Source organism: Cariama cristata, unplaced genomic scaffold, assembly GCF_000690535.1.
Source record: "Cariama cristata isolate BGI_N322 unplaced genomic scaffold, ASM69053v1 scaffold3432, whole genome shotgun sequence".
Classification (NCBI taxonomy): domain Eukaryota; kingdom Metazoa; phylum Chordata; class Aves; order Cariamiformes; family Cariamidae; genus Cariama; species Cariama cristata.
In genome coordinates, this window is record NW_009604237.1 from 473 (window position 1) to 12437 (window position 11965).

General features: G+C 49.7%; 1 protein-coding gene across 1 annotated transcript; it reads right to left on the reverse strand.

Moving 5' to 3' along the window:
* Nucleotides 1–869: 869 nt before the first annotated feature.
* Nucleotides 870–2253, reverse strand: LOC104157944 (zinc finger protein 501-like; the record flags this gene model as incomplete). Its single annotated transcript, XM_009695492.1, has 1 exon — nucleotides 870–2253. A coding segment is annotated over exon 1 (1384 nt), but the record flags the coding sequence as incomplete, so codon positions are not given.
* Nucleotides 2254–11965: the final 9712 nt, after the last annotated feature.

An 11965-nucleotide genomic window follows, 5' to 3' on the forward strand; every position in this document is an offset into this window, starting at 1 on the left:
GTGGGGGGCGGTGGGGGGGGGGGGGGTGGGGGGGGGGATATTTTTTTTTGGTTAAATAAAGTAAGGCCACATTTTTGCCTATGTTTTGTTATTGTCCCAAGTTGGAAGATGTTTCAAACCAGCAAGGACAAATTTGGCAGAAGCTGCCATAGACTAGTAATGGGCAGCGTTCCAACTGGAAATGCTTGCGCATCCTTGTTTTCTGGGAACAGCCTTGGCAGTTTTGCGTTACTCAGCTATTATGTCGCTCAGGCTTTGTGTGCAGAGGTAGGAATTCGTTGTTCCATGTAAGATTTGGAAAAGAGGAAGAAAAGACAAATAGATTGAAGTTCAGCTCCAAAGTCTTAGACTCAAAAGATTTGGAAGCACTTTGTCAAACACTGGGTAAACTTACTACATTCATGAAAAATAAGGGAAGGTAATAAAAAGAGAGTTCCTAAGATTACTACGGTGTCTAACAAGCCAAAGTTTTGAGTCAGAACCAACCTGGAACTTTTCATTTTGATCTTCGTAAACTTGTTTTAAAAGCCTGATTCTCCCAGTTGTTACTCTACCACATATTCACAGTCCCCAATTTACCCAGAAGCTGGTGCCCGTTCCCCAGGCTCTCAGCACTTTTCCTAAACCACTAGCACTCGGCTTTTAGGACTAACTCCCTGCTTCCAGACCTCCTAATGGTTTTTGTGCTGCTGGGGTTAAGCACCCAGCCCTGACAGCAGAGTTACCATGTCTCCAGTCAGTCTCCTCCCACCATGATTCTCATCACTCACCTTTTTCAGGTACCCCCCCAAACACTGCTGCTGTTTCCTTCTCCGAACATCCGCTCCAGCCTTACGGCAGAAGTGAGCGGGAAGTGAGCATTCTCCTACCCACAGTACATTTATACGGTTTGTTGGCTGCATGGATTTTCAAATGCACTTTAAGCGTCGAGCTTTTCCGGAAGCTTTTCCCACACTCGCCACACTCGTAGGGCTTGGCTCCTGCATGGATCCTCAGGTGGGCACCGAGGGCTGAGCTGTGCCTGAACGTTTTTCCACACTCCTCACACTTGTAGGGTCTCTCCCCGCGGTGGATCCTCAGGTGCACGTTGAGAGCCGAGCTCCGCCGGAAGCTGTCCCCGCACTCCACACAGATGTAGGGCCGTTCCTCGGCATGCGTGGTCTGGTGCTTGGCCAGAGTGGAGCGGTCACTGCACCTCCGGCCACACTCAATGCACTGGTAGAGGTTGGGCAGGAGGCCGCCATGGTACGTGGGCAAGGCCTTCCCTCCGTGGATCCGGCGATGAGTGGTGAGCGCCGAGCTCTGGCTAAAGCCTTTCCCGCACACGGGGCACTTGTAGGGCTTCTCGCCCGTGTGTGTTCGCATGTGGGTCACCAGTGAGGAGCTCTGCCGGAAGGTTTTCCCACACTCAGTGCACTCATACGGTTTCTCTCCCGTGTGGATCCTCTGATGCCGAATGATGGCCGAGCTGTCCCGGAAACGCTTCCCGCACTCCTGGCACTTGTGGGGCTTCTCTCCAGTGTGGACTCTCCGGTGTATGATCAGAGAGGAACGGTCGCTGAAGCTTTTCTCACACCGGGGGCAATTAAAGGGTTTCTCACCCTTGTGGCTTCGCTGGTGGACGATGAGATGTGAGTTCTGGCTGAAGCTCTTCCCGCATTCGTTGCATTGGTAGTGTCTCTCTCCTGTGTGGGTCCGCTGGTGCCTGATCACATTGGACCGCTGGCTGAAGGTCTTCTCACACTCGTTGCACTGGTAGGGCTTCTCACCAGTGTGGATCCGCTGGTGTTTGATCAGGTCCGAGTTGCGGGTGAAACTCTTCCCACATTCAGAGCAGCTGAAGGGTTTCTCTGCCAGGTGGATCCTCTGGTGCTGGCTCAGGTACGAGCTCCGGCTGAAGCTCTTCCCACACTCAGGACACTCGTAGCTTTTCTCTTCCACCTGCTGAATCCAAATAGCACCGTTCCCACACATGGGTGAGTCTGGCTTGTCCCCTGCAAGGATAACCTTGCTGATGTGGGCTCTACCACTGTCCTCACACTCCCAGACTTCCATCCCACAGGAAGTTACCATTCCCTGTCTCTTTCCAAAAGATGTCTCCACCTCACTTTCTGTCTCCAGCTCCTGCTTGCGGTCCTGTCTTTGATCGGCGTCCTGGAGGGTATCTCCCGTGAGCTTTCTGGAGGCGAACAGATGGAGTTCTGCTCTCACAGGACTTTCCTGATGAAGCTTGCCCTTCTGTGTGTCGCCCATGGTCCTGTCACCTGCTGGAGTGAACAGAGGAATTAGCAATGAATAACTCCCCCCTGCTTCTCTGAGGGATAAGTCCAAACAGGGCAACCACAGAGACCTGCTGCACATCAGCCACCACTAGCTACCAGCACAGGAACCAGCCCCTTGGTATCTTCTCTGGGCAGAGAGTGAGGGCACAGACACCGAGAAGAGCGGGAAGGGAGTGTGAACCGAGGATGGGCGGCCACTGTAGCACAGATTGCAAAGAGGGTCCTGTCATAAAGTTACAGCCCTAAAGGACAAAACCTGTCACCTGCTTGTCCTCAATGTTCCCATGTCTAGCGAGGTTAGAGGAACATCATCACTGCTCTCCTCAACAACCCCCACTGTAGTTGCTTCTTTTCCTGTTGCCTATGAATCACTGCTCTTCTTCCAGCATTCCCATACTTAATCAAGGAAGGAAGCAGCCAACACCACAGGAACATCCACCCCTGCCTAGTAGACCATTTTTTTCCTTCTTTCCAGTTATAGCTCTTTTCCTTAAAAAGAAAGGCCTACATACTCTGCAGCAAATTGTATCTAGATTTTGTCTGATGAACAGATAGGCAAGTGAGTGGAAAGATAAACTGTTTTATTAATCAAGTATGGAAATGAACATTTAGACTGAAACACTTAGAGGCTCCTGATTTTTTATTAGTTATACTCATATGGAGAACACACCTCAGAAATGGATGCTGGAGAGTGAGGTAAGCTGATTAGTTGGGTGGCACTGCTTTCAGAGTTAACATCATCCTCTTACATGTGGGAGCTCAGAACATGAGGAGAATGCAGCAGAATAAACCCCTCAGGTTTTGTTTCAGGTGATCTGCAGATTTTGAAAGACACCACCACACTGGTTATACTAATTCCCAAAGTTTTGTTTACAACACTCAGATCTGAAAAACATTTGTAGTGCAAATAAAGGGATAGCACTGACCCAAGGCATGCACCTCAAGGCAGAGAACTGACCAATAAAACATTAAAAATATTGCCAATGTGAAAGGAAGCAAAAGCTACACTTGGTTAGTTATGCCTTCTAATATTCAGAGTATAGTCTTTGCTGAAAAATACACAGGATTTGATTTCATTTTGGATAGGGTCTTTTTGAAAGAGTATTAGATACCCCAGGAGTGTGTTTCATCTTTATCACATCCTGACCATGAATCTTCCTGAAAGCAGAATCTGTACAGTACAGGAGCAGAAAAGGTAGGATGAGTACAGAGCCTGCAGCACAGTACACACCAAATTTTCAGCATTCAGCTCTTCTCCTCCCTTCTCAGACATGCTCTATTCAATTTCTCACCTTATGAGCAATCTCTCTGCTGTCTTGGTTTTAGCCTCTTCTGGTCACAAAGCTGTTTCTCTTCACTCCATCCAGGAGGTTAAAGCCAAGTCAGGGACTGCAGATCCTGATCAGAGGAAAGAAAACAGATGTAATAAATACCCGTCACAGAAGCGCTGCTGTAGTGTGAGATTACAGGAGAATAAGTATTTAGGAGACCAAAGCAACCTAGACCAGACGAAAATGATGCCCAGAAACATGAGTCAGGGTCACTGTCTGTTCTGCCACGCACACCGTGACACTGCTGTTCAGGTCCAATAGCCAGGGCCAGCTCATGTAGCCAAGACGGGGTCACCTACACATGCTGTGGAGAGCTGCCTGCCAGCTTACTGTGTCCGGATTGTCCTCCAGCTGCACTTCCAGACCAAAAATGCCTCCTACTGAGTTTTGTATAAGAAAAATACCAATTCCTCAAACCATTTTCTCTCCATCGCCTTTCTTTCTAGTGAGCTAAATGAGAACATAATGTAGTTAATGCAGTTCTGTTCCACAGGTGGAGGAAGAATACCGCCTTCACAACTGGGCTGCTTTCTGCATTGTCTGGAGTTCCATTTATTGCCTTTACCGAAGCAGTATTTTGCCTGGTTGCTCTCAGTGGCTCAGCCAGGCACGCACAGGTCTGGGTGAGAGAAGAGATTTTGGTCTGCTCACACGTTATCGACAGAAGTCCGAAGGCAGAATTTCCTGCCTGTGCTCCAGAAAAATGGCAATTTGGCTGCCTCGTTCCAGATAGAGTTTACAGGGTTGGCAGTGAGCACAAAAAAAAAAAAAACCCAGTCACACGTGTTTATGCATGAACACTGAGATGATTTAATCTGGTCAGTTTTGACAGCCAACATGCAATCCCACTTCTCAAGGATCTCTTTTCACAGCAGAAGTAGACTGTGCGGGACTGGAGTTTGTGGGATAGAAAATTAGGTCACCCATTTAGCTTTAGCACTACATTTGCACAATGATATTTGTACAGAGGCATTTTAAGAGGCTGAGGGCTCAGTGATGTCCTAGAAATGTACAGGTTGCAGAAAGAAAAATGCTTAAAAACGGCACATGTGAATGTCAGCTCTGCAACGGCATTGCACCATTTTGATCACATGGATTGCCACCGTGCCACTAGGAACAAGTGTAAAATTACTCATGATGGGTGTTCATAAGAAAAAGAAATGTAAACCAGCATCTTTTCCTTTCCAAATGAGAAAAAAACTGAACTGACTGCTCAGTGGTGTACCAGAGGAAGGTATTGCAATAGACGTCAGTTGCCAGATCCTCCCGAGGACAGAGGGAAGATTTCCCCACCTGCATAACGCCACCACGATAAAAGAAGGGCCCTGATAAAACGGAGAGCTGACATTTTGTTGGCTCTGCCTCAGCCTGGAGTCACGTCCTTTCTGCTCCCTGCTGCCTGCCTCCTCCACAGTGGATTCGGTAGGCAGCACTCCTTGGGGAGAGGGTGTTTCCACTCCTCCCGGCAGCAGGCAGTGGCTGCAGGCTCTCCATCCTAGGTAGGAGGCAGGGAAGCCAAGGTTCCCCTCCCCATAAAACCTCCATCCACCTACGAGGCAGTGCTGCTCTGCAGGTAAGCCTGACCCTGCTGAGCCATCCTCCTGATTTGAGGAGGAGAGAAAAGGCCACCTGGTTCCGTCCCTTCCTGCTGTCTTCTGGTTCAGTCCCTTCCTGCTGTCATTTGAGAGCTGCTGCGAGCACATGGTCAACATGGACCCTAACATGGTGGGTGAGCACCTACAGAAGGCAGAAAAACAGGTGCAGGAGACAGCTGATGTTGTGCAGAGCCAGGCGGTTGTGGGACACCGCAGAAAAGCACATTAAGCAATGGGTAGTAAAGATCCGTCCCTAAACAACAAAGGAAACCTGAACCACCACCAAGCACCAGACAGGCACAAGGTGCCGGTCTCCGGAGCAGCCATGTTTGGTCAAAGCTGAGTCCCCAGGCAGCGTCCTGGCTGATGAGATAACCTAGTCCTTATGAGGCTGAACGAAGAATGAGAGGGGTGACCTGTAGCATGCGGAGGCAATGAGCCGCTCCAAGCTTCATGGAGCAGCCCCTCTGGGGCCTCTGCAGCTAGCCAGGCGTGGGCGAGCCATCACTGAGACCACAAGCCTCGAGGAGGCAGGAGAGGCATGGAGAACAGAAAGCTGCAGTGGGTGTCAACTCAGAGAAACCAAACATCCTCTGTGGATGCCTTCTCCGAGTTTGGACTCGACGGCACAGCGAGGAGGAGGGCAGACCCCACTACCACAGGAGGTGGCCCGTGTCCGAACTCAGCCTCACACAGGCAGCCACCGCGGCCTTCCCCGACACAAACCCAGGGCCGGGCAGCCTGCAGGCCCGGCAGCAGGGCAGGCGGGGAGGTGGAGGGGAAGCGGGAGCAGCGGAGGGAGGGGCACTGGCGCGTCTGTGACATCGTCTCCTGGGTGACGGCGAGGTTGGAAGCAAAGCAGTGGAGGTGACACCTCGGCAGCGCAGGGGGCCCAAGGCCATTGCAGGCACTGCTCGAGGCAAGATGTCGACCATATGGACTTCTCTGGTTTTGTCTGGTGAGTAGGAAACGTCTCTCCTTCAAGCCAGGTTGTGAGGAAGGGCGGCCAACTGCGCTGCTCTTTACCCGTCTCCATCACTCCTCAGCTTTGGCAATCTGGAGGTGAGAGGAAGAGATGGGGGCACCCTCAAATGCCTGAGGTGAAAAGATCTCGGGTGCTTAAAATTTTGCCAGTCTTCACCCATTGGAGCTGGTATTTTATTCATCATGGAGGGCCAGAGAGTGACCTAGGAGCCGGGGAGGAGGACTCAGAGCTGGATGCAGTGGGCAGAGGCTGGAGGAGCGGTGGAGACCGGAGATGTGATGACAGGGACAGCTGGGCACATAAACCAGACACGAGCGCAAGGGCAGATATCTAGACTTGACCCACAAGGCCAGAAGGGAAGAGCTGGCCAGGTAAAGTGACAGGGGAGGCAGGGGAAAGAGGTCTGAGAGAGGACCTTGGTTAAAGACAAACAGAAAGGGATATAGCTGGAAGAAGCAGACAGAAAGACCAGGCTGCACGTTGGCCACATCCTAGCAGGAGACTGTGGAGGGGTCCAGTATCCCCGAGTCTCCTCGTTCCCCGCTTTCTGCAAACCCCCACGCAGTCACCGGGCAAAGCGTGGTGCTCTGCTCTCCTACTGCCTCACCGAGTGCTCGACAACCCCCGCTGCTCTCTCAGGGGGGAAGTTACATGGTTTTGTTTGATCCTGCTGCAGCCACAGACACATAGGTGTTAATAAGATGGCACAGAGGTTAATGAGATATAGGCCATGAGGAAGTTTTTACCAAAAGAAGAGAAAAGAAAAAAAAAAAGACGTCATAGGTTAAGAGACTATTACAGAGGTTGCAAAGTCAAGCTTGGAGAATGCCTGGATCACAGTCATTTTGCAACCTTGGATTTGTTCCCTCTGTGCATGGACATAGTAACTCAGCTCTTTAATTACCTGGCTTCACTGTTTTTCACATGGATTTTGGCTTCTTTAGTCCCTGGATGGACACTGCCTTTCTAATGAGCAGCTATTCAGTATGTCATGTCACCGTTATTGTTCAGTGTTTCACTCTCCAATTTATTTACCGATCTCCTTTGAACTCTGCTATAGACAGAATGACTCATTTCCTCATGAACTTTTTACATACTCCACGTTTTAGAGCTTCACAGCTAGTAATTGGTTTATAGTGATTTTGCAAATGGCAAAATGAGGGCAGAGAGGGATTCAAATCAAAAACATCCACTACTTCTAGAACCTCAGTTTGAGATATCTCCACCCTAGCTTCTCTGAGTACCTATGCCATTGTAGCACTTACTTGCTATTCAATACACCACAGGCAGACTCCAAAACTGCAAGAGAGCTCAGCCTTCCTATAAACAGCAACTCACAAGATGAGGAAAATGCCATTAATAACGCACTAAGAAACCTGGTACTTGCCTAGCATCACACAGGAGCCTTTGTGGTGTAGCCAGGAATAAAACCTACTTCTTGGAAGAGTATCCAAAAAATTACCCTTGCCCTTCTAGCATCTTCCTGACTCATTCTTCCATACACCTTCCAAGCTGTGGGAAATGAGGCAGATGTCCTGAATATAATAAGTGCCTAAGCTGGGAAACCAATTCCCTACCAGAACAGGTCCAGTCTCTACACTGAAGGAGCTGCCAAGTCTTTAGGAAAGAAGAGTAGGTTGCTGTGTACTTCAAGAATGTGTAAAAAGTATAAGCAAGAGGAGATGAAATTAAGATTGCACACAAAGCTTTTATTTGGGTACATCTAACCTCTGAAGGTTTGTTTTCACAAGCTTTCATAACATTCTTAACAGTGAAGAACTGGCTTTAAGTTTTGTATAAAGGTTCTGTGAATGCTTGGACCATAGTAAGGGCACACACGTGTCCACTGGGGCATGCTCAATTAACTCAAGGGGTCTGGACCCACTTACCCAGAGGAAGAGAATTTGCAGAGGCTAAAATCTTGAGAGGAAACAGTCTCCTTGCTCCAGCCCCAACAGCAGAGCTACATTCCCAGTTTCAGCCATGACTTCCACGACATTTTTCCCAGTTCAAGATTTGAATCTCCAGAGCTTTGGTGAAGGTCCCTCAGCCATGTACTGCCCAAAACACTACACCCCTTCCAATATGGCCGGAGCAGGTTTTCCCCAGGTCTAGACCCCCCATCTTGAGCCTGTGACTGCATTTCCCATGTGCTGGATCCTGCAGCCAGAGAAGGCAACAGAGATCTAGGTTCAGCCCTCCAGCTCTTTTGAGTGTGCCATGGTCAGCATTTCATGACTCTCTGCATTTTATTTTTCACCAGTTCTCTTGGGCTGGGGCTGCACAGCCGCTCCTCTGGGCTGGAAAGTGCAGGAACCGGGAACACCGCTCTCCGATCAGGAGTACTACCAGTTCTTCAGGTCCCTCCGGATTGCCCGCCGCGCCAGCACTGCCTGCCTCATTCGTGCGCTATATGGCTGTGAGAATCCCCTGGTCCAGAAACTGGATGAGTATGAAAACCACGGACTCATCCCTGAGGGTAAAGCCGACCGTGATTCCCAAGGGCAGGCAGAGGGATGGGGGTCCTGCATGGCCAGCACTGGACCTGATAACTGGGAGGGGACAGAGACTCAGGAGCTGATGGGGGAAGAGGGCTAGGTAGCTATCCTGCAGTGAGGAGAAGCTACATGCTTACGAGCATCCTCTCTCACACTTGACTGCATTCACGTGCGTCCCTAGGACCAGCCTCCTCTCACACCTTGGATCATAGAGATGACCAAGAAGCAGTAGAGTTTCTCACTGAGGTTCAGGGAGGTACCCAAATGGCACAGGGGTTTTCATGGAGGGATGTCATTCAACAGTGAGGGTATTGCTAAGGGCTGGTGGGACCCCAGCACTGGGGTTTATCACTGAATCTGTGTCTTTATTTGCCTCTTTCTAGGGCCCGTATGCTCTGCCATAAAACTCTCCCCATATGAACCGCCAAGAACTCATTTATTCCCCGACTTCTGCAACTTTTCTTTTTATCGCTGTATTAGGAAAAAGTATTTCATTAAGGTGAGTTATTTAGCTATTTCCTGAAGACCACAGGTAGGTATAGGGTAACCATGGGCAGGTAACAGGCAAAAGGGAGAGCTCTGAAAATGAGGATATGGGAAAACAGGAGGCTAAAAGACAGGGAAGATAGAAGAGAGCCATGGGCAGCCCACCTTCCAGGAGCACTCACACCAAGCTGACTAGCTTACACAGATGGCACCTGCAGCCACCTGCCAAAAAGGAGCCTTTGGGGAAGGTATTCTTCAAGAAAATGAACCTCTGAGGACCATCTCAGCCCTTATCTCCAGCTCTCATTCCCAACCAAGTTGAGACAATCTAGGTTACTGCAGGAGAAAGGATAATTCGTGCAGGCTAGAAGAGAAGGAAAGTAAAAAGACAGTTGGGAGTCACAAGAAGAGATTTATGGGAGACTTGACAAGGAAAGGACAAGGAGGTTTCTTTCCTTTCTTGGGCTCATCTTTGTAGGGAGTGGGAAAGATGGGACTATGCAGTGAGTGCTAACCCCACGGAATGGGAGGGTGGCTAGGTCCCTGCTCCTAAACCCCACTGCCTTTACAGAGGTGTGTTTTCTCCTCCACAGAGGACTGCATGCCCAGCAGACAGCAAAGCCAAGTTGGGCAGCACACAAACCTTCGATGACATGACCATGAGCAGCGATGCCATGTCGTCCAGCGTCTTCAATCCGCGGCCTCTTTTCCCCACGTCTCCCGCAACCACCAAGCCAGGCCACTCCAGCCCTGACACGAAAGTAGCTGTGATCCGCACCTACTTACCTGAGGGCACGCCATGGCTGGGGAGCATACAACTAAATCCTTCTGACCGACGTGCCCCAGAGGTGACAGCCAGTGGCCAGAAGCAAGAACATCTGCCCACCAGTGACATCAATGATCTCCTCTTGAAGCTACAAGATCCCCACATACAGAGTTCACTGCAAACACTTCAGCAGTTGTTGGGCATGGGGACAGCAGTGAAGGAGGAAGAGTTGTACGCTGCCACCATGAAGCTGCAAGTGGCCCTGAACAACACAAGTGTGACGCAGTGGGCAACTGGCAGTGATGCAGGGCACAGAGGATAGAAGTCAGCAGGGAAGGAGGAGCAGCCATTGTGACTCTTCTACACAGTGTTGAGTCACATATGCTGTCTCACAAGGGGATGTATGGGAAGACAAAAACAAAAGGAGTCCTCCTTCCTAGGCTTGTGGCATCATCAAGGTCAACAGTGCTTCCCCAGACCAACATGAAAAATGCATTCAATGCTATTGCTGAGGATTCAAAGAGAAAGATGTCATCCTCTTGGAAATAACTGTATTGATACTGTCCTCTCCCACAAAAACTGTTCACTCACTATTGTTCAATTTGAGAGATGGCTACTCTTAAAAAAAGCAAGATGGAAAAATAATGCATTTTTTCCTGCTTGTGGTTGTGCCATCACTACCAGCTGTCTGTCCTAGGAAGTGAGATGGGGTTTGTTGTGTCATTCAGTGAATGTCATGGGAGAATGCTAGTCTTTGTTCATCAAATATAGTTGGTTTTGCTCAAAAGCATTACAGGAAGAATCTTTTTTGGAAGTATGTATGTGAGTACACATACGTATGTATGTGAATATACACAAGGCCCTATCCTGCAAGGGAACTGCTGGTCTAGCATTCTCCTTGTATTGGTGTTTGCACATGGTTGTCATCTACTTCTGAAATGATGCTATGAAACACAGAGGACAAATATTCACGTTAAGAACCTCCTCTTGTCTCTCAGAAAATCAGAGTCTGATTTATGGGAATGGTGGCTGAAGTGCTGTTCCTTTTATAAACACTGGACATACCTGTGAGTAAAACCGTGCGAAGCCATCTGGAGCCGGCACTTGCTGCTACAAGCAGAGTGGGAACTCTTCAGGAATCACCTCTGTTTTTCTGAATCTCCACTCAGAATGAGTTTAGAGCTACCTCAAACCTACTCTAAACTCCAATGGTTGATTTCAGCTTTCAGGAGACTACCGTTACAGTGAGAATCCCCTATTCACCTTTCTTCCTGCACGCCTTCTTGTAACCTATTCCACCAAGGGCTATGAGCAGAAACAGACCAAAGGCAGCTCTCTTCAAGGACGCACCACACCAAGCACATCCCTGTGGAAAGGGTCGGGGATGTCCATTCCCTTTACACTGCCTAAGCAACACAAACACAGCTGAGTGAAATATAGGCTGTCTCTATCCATTGAAGGAAGTCCTTAGAAGATCTCAAAATTACAGGTTTTCCATTTGTCCTAGCAAGTATAATCTTTCCTAAGGCTGAATGCAGGTCACACACGTGAGATATGCATGCCCTTGAACAACAGTGCTGCTTGCTTGCTTTCATGCAGGACTGCCTCATGGATGGGATCCCTAACAAAACAGAGGCTGCCCAGGCCTCGCCCTAGCACACCAGCTCATTCTCTTCTTCCTAGAAAGAGCCCAAAGCTGCCAGATCCCTACCTGAGGCACCAGGGCTTCGTGTCCTCTCCAGCTAACTGGGCAACGACAGCTCCTCCAGCCCCAGCACTGGCGCACCGCTGGGGCATTTCTTGCGGCAGCCTTGCTTGCCATTACCGCCCTCGGGTTCTGGCTGGCAGCCCACGTGTGGGTTGGTACACACGTGGGCTTGCCAGATTTGCCCTCGGCGAGCCAAAGGCTAGAGATTTCCTAATCAGACAGCCCCGGCCAGGCCCTCCACGATGCAACGGCCCTGTACCCCGTTCCCTGGGCCACCCTTCGGCTACCCTCCCACCGGGACAGTGCGGGCAGCG